Genomic DNA, 17,366 nt, shown 5'->3' on the forward strand with positions numbered 1-17,366 from the left:
GACTTACACGAGAGGAACGTATGATCTGCAAGGCTGGCACTCGATACTGGCTTCTAGTTCTGGGTTTCTGAAATTTGAATGTACTTTTAAAAGATAGTCTTAAAAGCATGTAGGCATAAAATTCCATAAAAATTCCTTTCTCATGCAAATCTTAAAGGACTTAAACAAATTTTCATGTCTTCCTTGTGACAGGAGCAAGCAGGTGGCTTTGCTGATCGTAGAAGAGTGTTTTGAAGTCAGATTAAACAAATACAAAAATACCCAGGGAGCCTGTTTTCCGCTGCACACTCCCAGACTATCTCTAACACTCGATGAGCTTAAATCTTTTATCTAATTCCATACTAGTCAAACAAACATGGTTATTCCTCAATCATTGCTGTCTACTACAATAACAGCACCACACTATACCATTTAACAAGATTAATGACCTGTGCACAGCCTCACTACAAGTTTCTCCTGCATTCTCCTGTGGCACGTCAATTATTGGCCTTCCTGTTGAAAAGCACTATTTTGCTTCATTAGAAATCCTCAGTGAAGGGACTCTGAGCAATATCAATGCCCATAACCACCTTCAAAATAATATAGACTCCAGCATCTTATAAGGCTTTCTGCACAGCTCACTGGGAAACGTGTATTATTTAGCATTTCAGTAACTGGCCACAAAACCAAGAACCAAAAGTTATTTTTAAATGCAATTAACACTCAAGAATTAGTTTATAAACAGTGTTCTGTCCATTTGTCTGCACTGGCTTGGAATTTTTTTTTTTTTTTTTTGAGGGATGCTTCAAACTCCTCTCTGAATGTGGCACTCCGAGTGCCGCCAAACACTCCAGGTCCAAGGGGTCCAGAGTTTCACAGGGCGGATGGAAAAGGGGTGAGCAAGGTGCAGAGCGGGCAGGAGAGGCAAGGCTGGCCGGCTCACTTCCGGCTTCCGGTCAGCTCCTCTCAGACCTGTGGAGGTTTCACCAGGACGCACTCAGAGCCCGACTGAGTGTGGGTTTGTTCCCACAGCATCACGTCATGTATTAAGGAAGATCCACGCACAGTCAGGCATCTCACCTAGGTGACCTTGTACCACTTCTGTGTACAAAAAAGCCAATTCTTCAGATGCCTACCTCTTCTCTCATTAAATGAGAGAATGCTGTATTTGAGTCTGTCATGGAGAAAATTCATGATGTTTTACACACCCACATTCGGAGAAATAACAGCTTCTATGCAAGTGTCGGGAATCACCAATAAATGAAATAATGTTAGCAGTTATGTCGGCTAAACACTGACCCATTCAATGTATTTTGGAAGCGGCAAAATCAAATAGGAGAAAGGAACAGATAATGTAATATACTGCACTTATCTCCATATAGACTGCTGCCATGACATATCGTTACCGTCCCAACAGAGAAGACAAATTCCTGCAATAAATATTTGGAATTTCGGCAAAAGGAGAAAAGCCTGTTTCGACACTGGTCACGGCCACGCGGTGACCTCCAACCTCACCTCGTCACTGCTCCACCGGTTGGGGAAGGAGGGCCGCAGCTTCTTGATACACACGATCTCTCTCATGTCCTCGTAAGAGGGGTCACTGGGCACCAGGTCATGATAGGGGAGCTGATATTCTTCCACTATACCTGAAAATATATTAAGAAGATTATTTTCTGTGAAGAGGAAATAAAAGTCTAACAAACAAACTGTTCTCAGAGGAAACTTCTGTCGGCACCAAAGACAAGTTTAGGTTGAAAAACAGCAAAAAAAAAAAAAAGCCACAAACACAAAAACCCACCAACCTTGAAAAAAATGGGCCCAAATGACACAATTTTCAAAAAATGAATAAAAAGCACACGGAAACATTATTATACACTTTCAAGCCTTTTTTCCTAACTTCTAGAAGCTAAGTAAACAAACATCTCAAATTTACTTCTGATTTTGTAAAGGCTCTTGTACTCTGTGCCAAAATTTTAAAAATCTATATAAATCTTGTGCAAATTTGGCAGACACACCCCAAACTCATTCTGCACAATATGTAACTATTTCTATTACTGCAATATGGGGTTATGAATCTCATAATAAATTTGGCAGTGAATCCTACTTGAACAAAGTGTCAGATGTACATTTTTTTTCTGCTTAATCATCAGAATGTATTCTTGCACACTGAAAATTCAAAATACTATATTCCAGGTGGTGCTAGTGGTAAGAATCTGCCTGCCAATGCAGGAGACATAAGAGACGTGGGTTTGATCCCTGGGTTGGGAAGATCCCCTGGAGAAGGGCATGGCAACCCACTCCAGTATTCTGGCCTGGAAAATCCCATGAACAGAGGAGCCTGGTGGGCTACAGTCCATGGGGGTCATAGAGCCGGACACAGCTGAGTGACTAACACTTTATTATGTCCTTTCTTGTAAACTCAAACCGATTTATAATCATGAAGGACCAGAAGGTTCAAAAGCTTTCTCAGATCACTCCAACTCGCCATTCATTCTGTCCCCTGATGAGACTGCAGATCCAAAATATATGTCTTATCTACGTTACTAATTCCTTCTGCTGTGTGTGTCATCTCCACATAAGACAATGGAAGCAAAGGTCTCCTGTACAGGAGGCGCTCTTTTCATTCCCGTTCTTCCTCCCTTCCTAATTCTCAAGATGATGGTTCTGGAAATCTTAAGCAAGGATGCTGTTGATCTCATTCAGCTCAGATTTTCCTTGGTGCCCAATGCCAGCACCTTACCTGGCTGGACTGATGCATGGTGCTGGGGTGGGTATATAGGCCACCACAGACACAGAGCCAACCACGCAAAATTATCAATTCATAGGAGTCTGTCTTTGCACTCTAGGCCTTACTCCTCTCTCCTTATCATGCAATAACATTATCAAAATTTTCCACAACTGCTACCTTTGTGTCTGAAACTTCAAAACTTTCTCTTTTCTCCCAAAGCCTGAAAGGCCTATAACCGGATGTGTCTGCTTTACCCAAAAGAATCCGGACTAGAAAGATAAGCCCCCAGATTTCCAATATCCTCATAAAGGAGAGTGTTAGAGAATAGAATCTCTGTACTTGTCTCCTCTGGAAGAGCAAAGAAACTCATCTGCTGAGTCTATGATCTGCAAGGCATGAATAGTATATGTTATCATTTATCTTATTAGATTCTCAAAATTGTTTATAAGATAGCACTATGCAGATGAGTAAAGCTGATTTTGAAAGATTAAGTAACTTGCCCAATGCCATACAGTTGGTCTTAGGCAGAGCTGAGTCTTTCTGACAAATATACATCAATCTCATACGGAGATAAGGGAACATGTTAGTACCTCTCTAACCCCCACAGGCAAAGATAGCCCTAGAAAAGCAACTAACACTCTGCTGTCTACATAAGGTTGGCTTGTTTCCTAAGTAGAGAATCACGGCTCCTGTATTCCTGCCCACAAGCTTTCAAATAAAGGCTTCTTGTAGCCCTATTCACTTTGAGATGTTCAGGAAAACTTAATTATTGAGAGTTGGACTGTGAAGAAGGCTGAGCGCCGAAGAATTGAGGCTTTTGAACTGTGGTGTTGGAGAAGGAGACTGCAAGGAGACTGCAAGGAGATCCAACCAGTCCATTCTGAAGGAGATCAACCCTGGGATTTCTTTGGAAGGAATGATGCTAAAGCTGAAGCTCCAGTACTTTGGCCACCTCATGTGAAGAGTTGACTCATTGGAAAAGACTCTGATGCTGGGAGGGATTGGGGGCAGGAGGAGAAGGGGACGACCGAGGATGATATGGCTGGATGGCATCATGGACTCGATGGACATGAGTCTGAGTGAACTCCGGGAGATGGTGATAGACAGGGAGGCCTGGCGTGTTGCAATTCATGGGGTCGCAAAGAGTCGGACACGACTGAGCGACTGAACTGAACTGAACTGAACTGAACTGAACTGAACTGAACTACACTCTACTACTCCTTTAACTTCTGTAAACCTATCTTAATAAAAAAAAAAATAATAAGTGTCAGCATATTATTCAAGAATAGACTCGTTTACTCTTAATAAAGCATGAAATCATAATTCCAACAGGAGATTTATATGATATTTGTTTAGGAAACTTGCCCTACATTCACTTTTCTTTTGGCCTAAAGACTTCTCTTATTTCAGAGGGAAAGTTTTCTATTTTAAACTGCTTACAAGAGGCACAGAGTTCCCAGAGTGATTAGCAGGCATCGTTGAAGATGATCTTTCTATGAAAGCATGAATGCCTATTGATCTACTGTTTCTCCTTCATATTTAAACATGACTGTAAATGTAAGTTAAGTCTCTACCAACCAAAACGAAAATTAAAGATAATAGCTAACGTGTACTGAGTGTTCCTTACATGCCAGGCAGTTTTAATTCTTTTTTACAATCATTGAAATCTCACAACAACCATCTGAGGTAGATACAATCATTCACATCCTTCTGACAATAAGAAAACAGAAACAAAGAAAAATTTAGTAATGCATCAAAGGTTCACAAATAAATGGCAGGTCCAAGAAAAAATATCCCTGTACTAGTTAAGTGCCTGCTGCACTATCAGATCCCTGGATAAGCTCAAATTTTTGAGAAAGTGAGGAACCAGCCATCATGAGGAAAGGCAGCAATGCTACTTTCTGAACCGGCACAACCAAAAGTAGAGGCATAAACAGGGCACTTGATAGTGAAGAGCCTGCAACTCAGCTCGTCACCTAAAAGATGTTCAAATCTGCCTAAGAGCAAATTATGCAGCAGTGGACAAAACACTACAGAAATATTACCTCTGAATATTTAAAAAAATCTTTTCTTAGTTTTACTAAGGACTCCTTATGTTTATAGAAAAGTTATCATGAACAATAATGACATTCTTACGCTTTAATTTCCTTTTGATACAAATTTATGTTTTCAAGCTCGTTTGTGAGGACGTATCATAGAAATTCAAGAATTAGGGGCTTAAACAATGGGTGTCCCCCCACGTTGATGTGTCTCCCTTCATCTGTACAGAGGAAGCCACAGGCAACAAGGCACTGATGTTTGGGGTGAGGCCAGAAGCTGGAAGGGGTAGGAAAGGGGGTTTGACTTGATGGAGTAACTGCTGGAGGAAAAGCTCAAGAGAGAAAGGAGACAATATACATGGTAGAAGGGGGTGAGCTCTGAAAAGGCCAAAGGAAGTTGACAGTGTGCCTGAAAGAGACTCAGTAGTAGCAGGTGGAGGGAAGGTGGCAAAGACCGTTCTAAGATGTTAAATACCACGGTTTGGGAGGACTGTGATCGCAGCAACAGAAATAAAGGGGAAAAGCAAATCAAGTCTGATTTAGTAAACAACACAATAACTCTGATTTCTGACCAGAGAGAAAGGATTTGCAGCAGCTCCAGCAGCATCATTGTCACTTACCTCCTGACACACATCTCCTAGCGACCTCCCAAAGGATGAGTCCAAAACTGTACATGTCGGCCATGATGTAAGACTGAAAGTGATTTCTGTTCAAGCTCTCATCCAACACTTCTGGAGGCATGTAGCGCTTGGTGCCAACTCGAGTGTTGGGTGGTATGTCAACTTCATTCGTGTCACTAAGGAGAAAGTCAGGCAAAGCGCTATCAGCTCTGAAGAGGAGCAATGAATGACAGATCAGGGGATTCCTAATTCGGCGCTTTAGTGAAAGGTGAGAAAGGATATCCTTTCAAGGCGTAACATTTTCCTGAAAAATATATCTTGCCAAAAGTTCGATATTCACAGGTCAAAACCCAACAAAGATGACAATCAGAATGAAGCTACAACATAGAAGACAGCACTGCCACAAGATCAATGTAAACTACATTACTGCTATTCATAAATACCGATTCAATGTCACACTTACCGTCCTTCCCTTCATATATTAGTAGCTTTGCCCTTAAAACTGGCAGGTGCACATGTGAATCTGATTTGAGACAATATTTCTTAAGCCAAGTGTTGGGAGGCTTTTGCAGCTACAAACAAGTAAGAAGGGAAAGGAGGAGAGGATCAACGAAGATTTGCAAAGGTTTGTTTTTTTTTTTTTTTACTTTGATAAGCAGAGACCTATAAAAAGGATTTCTACTAGCACTATTATTTCATAAACCAAATAACATGTATTTTTTGATAAAAAGGAAAATAACTGAATATACTATCTTTAGCTTCCAGACAATTTCACAACATGATCTATTAATTATTATTCTGCAAAGACAGGGAGAAAATTCCTTATGGAAGGACAGTCATCTGCAGGCTGGCATGTGGGAACCATGGTCTCAGTGCAGTGAGCTGGAGCTGGAGCTGTGAACCCAGTTTGCAAAGTTGCCAAACTATGATTGCTTGAGAAGCTGACAGTTAACGAGAGGAGACATGTAACATCACTGCCAGCACAATGCTAAGCATGCATCACAAGTTCAACAAGCCCCACAGCTCAAAAGAAACTAGTGGAAATAAGGAGCAATGAGCCCCTATTTTGATGGGTGGATCAACTGCAAAACAGAAAAGATTAACAACAACAAAAAAACCCCTCATGATTAAACTGAAGTCTCTAATCTGTGATAAACCTTCCTTTCTCTTGATTCCCAAGAGTTTTTCTTTTTCGTTTCCTTTTCATCAGACTCCACTCACTCTCAAGCACTGATATGTTTGTTCTTTTTCTTCAATGCAGAAAACAGCTGCATATATCAAATACCACACTGCATCACAGACAACAGCAAATTTAGCAAAGCACAAGCTGGAATCAAGATTTCTGGGAGAAATATCAGCAACCTGAGATATGCAGATGATACCATTCTAATGGGAGAAAGTGGAAAGGAAATATAGAGCCTCTTGATGAGGGTAAGAGAGTGAAAAAGCTGGCTTGAAACTCAACATTCAAAAAACTGAGATCATAGCATCCAGTCCCATCATTTCATGCCAAATAGAAGAGGAACAATGGAAGCAGTGACAGATTTTATTTTCCTGGGCTCCAAAATCACTGCATAGGGTGACTGCAGCCATGAAATTAAAAGATGCTTGCTCCTTGGAAGAAAAGCTATGATAAACCTAGACAGCATATTAAAAAGCAGAGACTTCATTTTGCCAACAAACGTCTGTAAAGTCAAAGCTATGGTTTTCCCAGTAGTCATGGATAGATGTGAGAGGTGGGCCATAAAGAAGGCTAAGTGCCAAAAAACTGATGCTTTCAAATTGTGGCATGGAAGAAGACTCTTGAGAGTCCCCTGGACTGCAAGGAGATCAAACCAGTCAAGCCTAAAGGAAATCAACCCTGAATATTCATTGGAAGGACTGATGCTGAAGCTCCAATACTCTGGCCACCTGATGCAAAGGGCAGACTTAATGGAAAAGACCCTGAAGCTGGGAAAGATTGAAGGCAAAAGGAGAAGGTGGTAGCAGAGGATGAGATGGTTGGATGGCATCACCGACTCAATAGACATGAGTCTGAGCAAACTCTGGGAGAAGGTGGAGGGGATCCTCGTGTGCTTCAGTCCATGAGGCCACAAAGAGTTGGACAGGACTGAGCAATTGAACAACACCACAGTGGCTTTTGGGGAAGAAAAAAAAAAAAACAACTTGGCATCGGATCTTACTGCCTCAATCTCTGTCTTCAAAAACATAAAACATAGTGTCATTGGGAAAACCTAAAGGGTGGGAGTTCTCCCTCTGTAGATCGCAAAACTGTTAACATTTACTAAAACTTATAAATATAAAGCTTCATCCTTACTACTATTTAAAATTTGCTTCCATCTAAAATTCTTCAGCTAAAGCTATTTCACCAGACGTGTCACTAGGATACTCATTAGGCCTCTCGAGATCTTTTAACAGCACCAACTCTGAAGGAGCCCATTTTCCTAAAACAATAGTTAAAGGAAATTTTTTTAATGAAAAAAAAAAAAAAGAGTTCATACTCCTTTCCATCAGTAAATGTAGGTCTCAGTGCTCTAGGCTTTTTTCTAAGACTAGAAAGAGTATAAAATATGAATCATGGTATTTATCAGCAGGACGCAATAGACAAATGTCACCTGTGAACCTAAATAGTACATAGTAAGGGAGGAACACAAAAGGGAAGAGGCTGGATGATAACGTGGGAAAATAGCAGACGTAAAAGGTGCCACAGAGGCTCCCCCTTCAATTATACGTCAATTTCTCTCCTCTTCTGCCCACTGACACCTCTCATATGAACACACAGCGGGTTTTCCATTAATGTGTGTGTTACAGCTTTTAACTTTGAATCATTAGAGGAAAACAGTGCAGGGGTTGGACAGAGGATTCTGGGTTCTGTGTAGAGAAATGAGCATGGGAGTTTGCAGATGGAAAGAAGATGGTGAACGGCTTAAATCATCTTCCAGAACATGTTCTGGGAAAGAAAACCAAGAACATTCCCAAGAACATGGGCCCCACAGGAGTACATTTAGGCCAAAGGCATACTCTAACCTCAGTTGGTAACGATTTTAGACAATTCTTTTCCATTCTTACACTTAGTCCTTAATGTTTTAGTTGGATTTGGGAGATCAAGAAGCGCTAACAGAATGCGTGACATGGAGACATCTATGGGAAAACTAAAAGCTAATTGGTACTGGAGGATAACAGATTCAGGATTTGTGACGGCCAGACTATTTATAGTTCTCTAGACTCTCATTCCCTCAAACATGGAAAGAACACTCAATCGAGGACTTTGCTTGCCCATCAAATGCTCCAAAACCAGCTCCTTACTTACACAGTACCCCAGCCACTACTGGCCCTCCCCACCTTGCACTCTCCATCCCAAGTTGCTCCCCGACCAGTGCTGGAATAACTATCGCCCCTGGGGGAGCTGAATAAATACCTTCCCCTAGAAGAACCTGAATAAATATTCTCCTTTGTGGCATCTCAATGAATATTCATCTTCCAACCAAAGACAGTAAACTCCTTGAGCCTGAATGACATCATAATCATTGGATTTGTCCCTAAAGAGCAGGTCCCCACTCCATCTCCATTCACCATGTGTCTTGCACACGGCAGTAGGGAATACACTTTAAATGAAACAAGGAAAAGGTTTTTTATTTTTTTTTTATTATTTTTTTTTTTTAATTTTTAATTTTTATTTTTTTTAGTTTTTAGTTTTAGGAAAAGGTTTTTTAATAGTAAACTTTGCTACGTATGATTTAAAGAAAAACTTTAAAATCTCTGTTATACATAGGCCATAAAATCAAACATGGCAGCCATGTAGAAAGATAAATAGCATTTTGTTCAGCAAATTAGTTTTGTACAGGACTATCAACCCAATGGCAAAAGCCTTCAGTGCTATATGTTAAAGAACAAACATATTTATTATAAGTAATTTCCATCCAACATTATAAAGTATTAGTTTCTCCAAGACACCCAGTCCTGTCCCTTTTCCCTCAGGAGGGTTTTCCTACTTGAAAGTAATTAAACTGCATTTCTCTCCTAGGTATTCAGTCACATCATCTTAGCTGTTTCCAAATAAGGGGAGAGAAAAATGGAATTTGTTTTCATCTTCAAGGTCACAAAGAGAAATTAAAGCGATTTAGCACTGGGGCAGCAAGAGCAAAGACAGCAGAAGGGACAGGAAGTACAATCAGAGGGGCTCTTCCCCAGGCCCAGCGTTAGGACAAGATGCAGATCTTTAAGGACAGGTATGAGTACCTGAAGGAAAGGGCCCAGGAGAGAGAAGGAAGCAGACGAGGGCAGGTGGCCTCACCATCCCCTACTTTCCTTTTCCATGAAGGATGGGAGGGCCAAGAGATGAGGTTGGCAAGAAAAGATGAATGCTGCGGAGAAAGGAACTTCAAATCCACAAAATAATTCTGTGTGCTGAGATGGCCACAGATACACATGTGTGTGAAAATTATAAAATCACACACAGTAAATATAAATACCAACTCCGGGATACTGGCTACTTCTGGAAGGAAAAAGGGGGATAAAATAGGGAGGAAAATGCAACAGGACTCTCTTTAACAGTGCATTTATTTTATTAAAAAAAAAAAACTAAGGCAAATTGTTAATATTTGTTATTGATAATTAATTTTGTTAAATAATTACAAGTGCCTCATTATTTTTAACATTTCCTGTAGGCTTAAAATATTAATATAAGTAAGTACTCAGAAGAATCAGGAACAAGAAAAACATACACGACAAGGATTAAGGTTAGAGACATAAGGCTGTGAAGATCAAAAGTCCTCTAAATACACTGGTCAGGGACCTCCCCGGTGGTCCAGGGGCTAAGACTCCCCACTCCTAAGGCAGGGGGCCTGGGTTCAATCCCTAGTCAGGGAACTAGATGGCGCAACTAAAAGTTTGTATGCCACAACTAAAGGTCCTATGTGCCACAACTAAGACTCAGAGCAGCCTAAATAAAAACTGGACAAAATTACAGAAAAAACACATTTCTAGCAAGCACAACTAAAAATGCTCCATCAAACCGTGGTGCTGCACTCACTCCAGATGAACCGTGATCTCGTCTCCCTGCTCACAGAGAAGGGCTACAAAACTCGCACAAAGGGTCATGATTAAAGAACTGGGTTTAGAAAATTACAAGGACACTTTTACTTAATTATGTTTTCCCAACTAATACTTCTACTAGATCCAACAAGGCTTTTCTCCCTGTCAATGTTGAGTACCACTGAGATATAAGTAGAACTGGATGAAATTCAAAGTAAAACTTGAATAAAATAAGTTAAGGGAGGTCTAGTAAATTCCTCTCTAAGAAAAAACCTTGTGTCAGAATCATAACTTTAACCAGTAATTTTCTTTATGAACTTTAGAGACACTGGTGCTGACACAGAATAAAATAAAAAATACCTAAAAATTCCTGAGTAAGAAATGAACAGAAACTTGGGAGGCTGAGGGTAGGGGGCAAGCCAGCTGGGGAGAAGAGGGTTTCTCTCCCAGGCCCAGGGTTCGGGCAGGATGCTAAGGCCCTGTAGGAAAAAAAAATAAGGGCAAATGTTCTGGTAGTATGAATTTTATAACTAAATTTCATGAAATACCTACAACATAACCTAGTAAACACGTCTTCAGCCTTGAGCTGACAGTGTTTGGGGAAGAATGAGTAGGTAAGTCCTGAAAAAGAGGTGCGACATGTGTCAGCAGCATAAGCCTGATGCGGCAAAGAGGAATCAAGCTCCTTAGGATCCACACATGAGCTTGCGCAGGACACTGAGCCCCCTACTGCACTAGGGAGGGACAGAGACAGGGGTGATAGAGCCTAACTGTATCTGAATCTCAAATGCAGGGAGTCCTCAGATGGGGTTCCATAAAGAGGGATGAAAACCAAGTTCCTATTTCTGACCAGTGTCGCCTGGATGACGGTGCTATAGAGAAAATTCCAGCGTGGAGGTGGAGAAGGTTCACACTGATGACAAAGGTCCCCTGCATGGACACATGCTGAGTGGCTCCTCTTTTGGGGGGCCACAAAGCAGGTGAGAGATGTCAAGGAAACTACTCTAGGTAAGATGATTTAGGGGTGTGTGTGTGTGTGTGTCTGTCTGTCTGTCTGTCAGAGAGAGAGGGTCGGGGGGGACGGAAACAGACAGAGATAGAAGCAGAAAAAAATACAAGACCAAGACTTTTCTCTCTGAAGGTGCGGGAAGGCTATATGTACTAAGAAGAGGATAGTAGAAGTGATGCCCTCTCCTAGGAGGGCATCTTATCACTGACGCTGTTTAGAACTTCCGCACATGGAGATCATTTTAATGGGTTTTATTGTCTACAAACCAGGCAGCCTCTTACAGCCTGTACCCAGGCGGCTGCCTTCAGTGGCCCAATACTGGTGTCTACAGCAGCGTGTAGACTGCAGGTGTTGGTACAACTGAGGAAAAGAATCAAAGAGCCCCTGTGGTTGCATAAAGGCTGGAAGTGGGGCCTCCTTCCATCATCCTGAGAGGCCAGAGAATGAACCTGAGCACCCTTCCAACTCAGTGGAGCAGGGTGTGCCTTAACTCTTGGCTCTCATGCACTGGAAGAAGGGCAGGATGAAGAATTTCATTTTGATGGCAGAGAATAAAGCTGGTATTTAAAGGTATAATATCTATCTTAACCTTATATTAACTTTTTTCACATTAACTAAGCTTCTAATTATGAATCCATAGCAGGGATTCGTTCAAGGAATGTTGCCACACATTTCTTGCAAGAAATTAACCACACATGAACCACACCAGAGAATACTGAATCACTTGTTAGGAAGACAAAAATGACCTTTCAAAGCATGAACTATTCTCACAGAAGAAGGGACTACGCACATCCTTCCTCTCTCCTGTTGTATCTTGCAAACAGCTATGGAACTGACTTGCTGAACTGAGCTCTGCCCAGGCAAACATTAACCAGTGAGGAGGGGTTTCTGCAGCACCAACAGAATTCACTGCTCCTATGAGGAAACCCTGAGCCATCCCAGGGTTTCTTAGAAAGAGGAGCTTGACATGGAAACTCTTCAAGAAGGTGGATGAGGCTGCAGAAACCCTGATTGGGCATGCGTCCACACATGCTTGGTCTGTGACTCTGGCTGGTCATGTAACCATGTCCCTTTTTTTCAAAAACCACTAAGTATACACACCAGAAGCAGTGGTGTATATACGTCATTGAGAGACAGAGAACACTGAGAACCTTCTGGGCCAGACTCTCCATCTCCTCTGCACTTGGACAACTGGACAGGCATCCGTCTGGAGATGTGTGTTACAGCCCAGTCTCCACTAGGCTTTCTATATAAAATTTAATACCTGAAAGGCCATAAGCCAGGCAGGACTTACTCCCTCACTAAGAAAACATAGCGTTCTGTCCCTGAAGTACCAGAGGGGCTGAGTGATCCTCCAGAGGGCAGGGTGGAAAGCTCTGTAAGTTCCTGCATGAGACTCCACGTGTCATTGTTTTCTTATCCCGAGAGACTCAGGTTAATGGGAGTGTCTCTCGTGGCATCACGTGGATTCCATCTGCCTTCGGCTAATGAGATGCATCAGCACTTACATCATTTTCAAGAGTGTGCACGAAGAAAACAATACAGCATAGAGATGTTAAATGAGCAGGAACCTCTAACGCATTGTCCACCCTCTGTGAACGTCACTGGCTGCGGCTGCTGCTGCTGCTGCTGCTGCGGCTGCTGCTAAGCCGCGTCCAACTCTGTGCTACCCTGTAGACGGCAGCCCACCAGGCTCTCTGTCCCTGAGATCCTCCAGGCAAGAACACTGGAGTGGGTTGCCATTTCCTTCTCCAATGCATGCCTGCACGCTGAGTCGCTTCAGTCGTGCCCGACTCTGTGCAACCCCATGGACAGCAGCCCACCAGGTTCCCCTGTCCACGGGATTCTCCAGGCAAGAACACTGGAGTGGGTTGCCATTTCCATCTCCGAACGTCACTGGAAACCTCCCCCAAATAATTTAAAAGCCTGAGAGAACACTTAGCACACAGAGACGACAGTAAAGATTAAGTTCTCACAGGAAGCTCACATATGAAGTTTGAGAACTCAGCCCTGGGTTAGCTTTGACCCCACTTGCAGTACAATGCTAAGCATCTGTGCTTCACACTCCCCCGCGACATGAAAGTCAGGAAGAGTGAAAACAAAGAACTGTGTACAGCAAGGCGTAAAAGCGAGGCTCAAAAATTGAGCAGACCAAAGTTCCTCTGAAACATACGAAATGAAAACATGAAAAGGACTTCCAATGATCAAATTCAGCATCCATTTAATATAAAGGAAACAGAGGCACAGGATGGAAAATGATCCCACAGCTGCTAGTTAGCCATATGAGGTCTTTGCGATAGCTATGGAAGTTGTTCATCTGAGCCAGTATCCTCATATCCTTCCTCTCTCCATTAAACAGTCAATATATGCCAAATAAATCTCTGAATTATCCCTTAATGTATTTCCTTCCACTCCTTATATCTGGGTTTGTATGAAATTTGAGAGTTCATTTAGTTCATTCCCATTAAGCAGAACTAAGTTTCAGAAATATAATAGATACTCATTTTCCTGTTTTTTTTTTTTTAAGGTCTATTAAGACGATGAGTTCTTAATTACTTTGATACTGCCAACGTGTACTGATTCAAAATAGTATCTCTAATGGGTAACTCACTACGTCATGTCAAATGAGAAACACATCACATAACGACATGGACTCTCAAGATGCCCAGTGAAGAGGAGGGTAAGATGAGGCATGCACTAAAATAATTACAGGGTCAGGCAGACAAGGGTCAGAAAATTATCACAGGAGCAGAGCAGATGATGGCATCCTTCCCACCTGGGGGATGAGTAAAGTGGCTTAGAGGTAACTCTGAGACTGGATTAAGCAACATGGAGATGCAAGGGCATTCCAAGTTATATGCTGTCTGCTGCTGCTGCTGCTAAGTTGCTTCAGCCGTGTCCTGCTCTGTGCAACCCCATAGACAGCAGCCCACCAGGCTCCCCAGTCCCTGGGATTAAGCAAAGCAGTACCAAACATGGAGTATACATGGAAAAAACACAAATAAGTTCAGTCTTGCAAAATAAAGCATATAAATTGGAGAGTTTTATGTCCATACAAATTGGACATAAAAATAGAAAGTTAGGTTTAATTCAGCATGTGCAAAATCTCTGGAGATAAGAAAAAAAAATGCTTTTTCCCTTCATCCCATAGTCCATATGGAATCATTCATTTAAGCTTTATACAAAATTTTGAAGCAACCCCTATTTGATGAACACCAAAGAAAGATTAGAGGTGTAAATTTAAGAAAAACATGGTATCTACCTTCATGGAACTTTGTCTGCAGTGACAATGACAGAAAAGCAGTCATTGATGACCGTACAACAGAAACTCGCTGAAAGCCAGGCTTGTAAGGGAATGATAATAGGGGCTCTAAAGGATAAAATCGGAGAAGGCAATGGCACCCCACTCCAGCAGTCTTGCCTGGAAGATCCCATGGATGGAGGAGCCTGATTGACTGCAGTCCATGGGGTCGCTAAGAGTCAGAGACGACTGAGCAACTTCACTCTCACTTTTCACTTTCATGCATTGGAGAAGGAAATGGCAGCCCACTCCAATGTTCTTGTCTGGGGAATCCCAGCGATGGGAGAGCCTGTTGAGCTGCCGTCTATGGGGTCGCACAGAGTCGGATACAACTGACGCAACTTAGCAGTAGCAGCAAAGGATAAAATTATGAAGCAGTAGCTACTGAAATAAAGGAGAGGATATTAAGTATTCAGATAAAGATAAAAGCGTATTAAAAACACTCAGAGGTGTGAGAGAAATTACATTTTAACCCAAAGCCAGAGCAAATGATGAAATTACGACGATGCCCAAAATTATGCTTCAAGAAAGTATATCTGGCAGCAGTAAGTAAAAGACAAATTGGGAAGAGGAAATAACCACAAAATGCTTTACTCCAGCATCTAGAAAAATGGTAGGAGGCCCCCAACTGACCCAGTTCCACTGGGAATATCATGGAGACAGAATTCATTCACTGAGCAATCACAAACATAGGGAACAGAGGAAACACGCCTCACTCTTTGGAATGGATCCACCAAAACTGGGAACTGGGGAGAGAAAGCACGTGCAGCATGAAATTGAGAGGTGGAAAAACACTTAAGGAAAAGAGAGCAGACCCACAGAGAGAAAGGAGGAGAACCTGGAATAAACACAAGGAACACAGGAGGAAGAATGGTGTGGGCACAGGGGAGGTGGGCCCACAGGAAAACAGGCTTCTGGTGACAAAATCCATGTTGTCCTTCAGGAAAGGAGCTTCAGAAGAGATGGGGCACAAGCCAAATTGCAAAATATCATGAATTACTGGATTGCGAAAGCAAACTACTCTTTAGAACTCTTGAGAAATTTCACAGGGGAGGGAAGGAAAAATGCTGGTAATTTAAGAAGCATCACGGAAAGTTCCCTGTGGTAGATGAGACTTAGAAAAGGGTGTAGGTCAGAAAAAATAACTCAGAAGAGAAAGAAGATTCAAATCATCTTTATTAGCAGGCAGTTCATATTTCTAACTTGAAGCTACAGTCCAAAGCACTTCCTCCTGATTTGTTTTTCAAGACCAAGGACTTCAATTTGATACCCTCTACCTTCACCAGTTGGTGAAGACCTTTATATATTTAGGATTTATCATTTTATCACCTCTCCATCTTTATTTCTGGGTGAAAATACCAATCCCTTAGTCCTTTCTCGTCAGTTTTATTCTTTGCCTTGGCTTTTTCCTTTGTGACCTTCTCATCTTCTACAGAGTCTCTTTGGGGGCAAAAAAAAAATCCATAAAAGGGTCCAATAATTTAATAAAAGCTGAGCCTACACTGAATTTTTTAAAAGTAAGTATAAGATGATCCCTCTTTTCTTACAGTTTGCAAAGTCATTTCATTTTGTTTTCAAAGCAGAAGAATCATTTGTCTAATTAAATACTACAAGATAAAGGAGCTGCTATAAATACAACAAAGGTAAGCAAACCAGGACCCCAGCTATGGGTCATTCCTCTTGCCCATCCTGCACAAGCTACAGAGCTGAGTACTAGCACTGTGTTGCTTATTCACTATTGACATTTCTTATAGAATACCTCTGCAAGTTATCTTTCTTATAACACATAAAAAATGCCTTTATCACTACATAATTGTAGCTCTTTCCCGAAACCTCTTCCTACCTACAAATGTTAAGCAGAATTCTGAGCACACAATCCCAGACATTAGCAACTTCTTTTCCTAACAGCTTCATGACAGCTCAAACCCATGTGAACAGTGTCTTGAAGTCAGGTCACTGATAAGCTTAGAAACAATAGAACTGACCCAAACATTGTTTATTTGTTGCAAAGAAGATGTTTCTTCTTTTTTGCCCCCAGGAAAAGTCAAAGTTAGCAAAATTCCTCCTCCACTAAATATCCTAGAAGCCCTGAGCAACAAAATGCATCATCTATAAAAAGTGATAGAAAAGGACCATAAAAAGTATATTTGTTCACCTTGATACTAACCTAATAAACTTAACAGCCAAGCCCAGGTCAGCTATACAGCAAGTTCCATTTTTCTTCACCAGGATGTTCTTACTTTTCAGATCTCGATGGGCAATTGCTGGTTTGCCTTGAGTGCTAAAGATTTCAGTGTGTAAGTGACAGAGGCCACTGACTGCGGAATAGGCTAGCTTCAACATCGACTTAGTGTCTAGGGTGGTGGACTTCAGGTAATCGTAGAGGGAACCATTTTCATGATAATCTGTGATTAGGTACAGTTGTGTCCAGGACCCCGTCCCTTTGATATCTGCAGCAATGAAGCCTAAAACGAAAGAAGACAAAAAGGGTTGAAGCTACGTGTTTTCTAAATACTACCAGGATAATTCATTCTTTCAACTATCGTCCTTTGTCATAGGTGTCTTTTACTCAGCATTTCATTCAGTTTTCTGCTTGTGCTTATGAGAGCATTAAATGACTAATACCCATCCTCGTTGTAGTTTAGTTGCTAAGTTG

At 41.6% G+C, this 17,366-nt stretch overlaps 1 protein-coding gene across 9 annotated transcripts in view; it reads right to left on the reverse strand.

Annotated features, from left to right (window-relative positions):
* Positions 1-17,366, reverse strand: part of BMPR1B (bone morphogenetic protein receptor type 1B) — a 454,039-nt gene that overhangs the window by 3,860 nt on the left and 432,813 nt on the right. For all 9 annotated transcript variants that reach the window (XM_060416665.1, XM_042251058.2, XM_060416664.1 and 6 more), the window contains 3 exon segments: positions 16,878-17,175; positions 5,367-5,542; positions 1,495-1,625 (listed from right to left, as the gene is read on the reverse strand). In XM_060416665.1, the coding sequence (XP_060272648.1) occupies positions 1,495-1,625; positions 5,367-5,542; positions 16,878-17,175 (605 nt within the window).

Source organism: Ovis aries, chromosome 6 (genome assembly GCF_016772045.2).
Source record: "Ovis aries strain OAR_USU_Benz2616 breed Rambouillet chromosome 6, ARS-UI_Ramb_v3.0, whole genome shotgun sequence".
NCBI classification, from domain to species: Eukaryota; Metazoa; Chordata; class Mammalia; order Artiodactyla; family Bovidae; genus Ovis; species Ovis aries.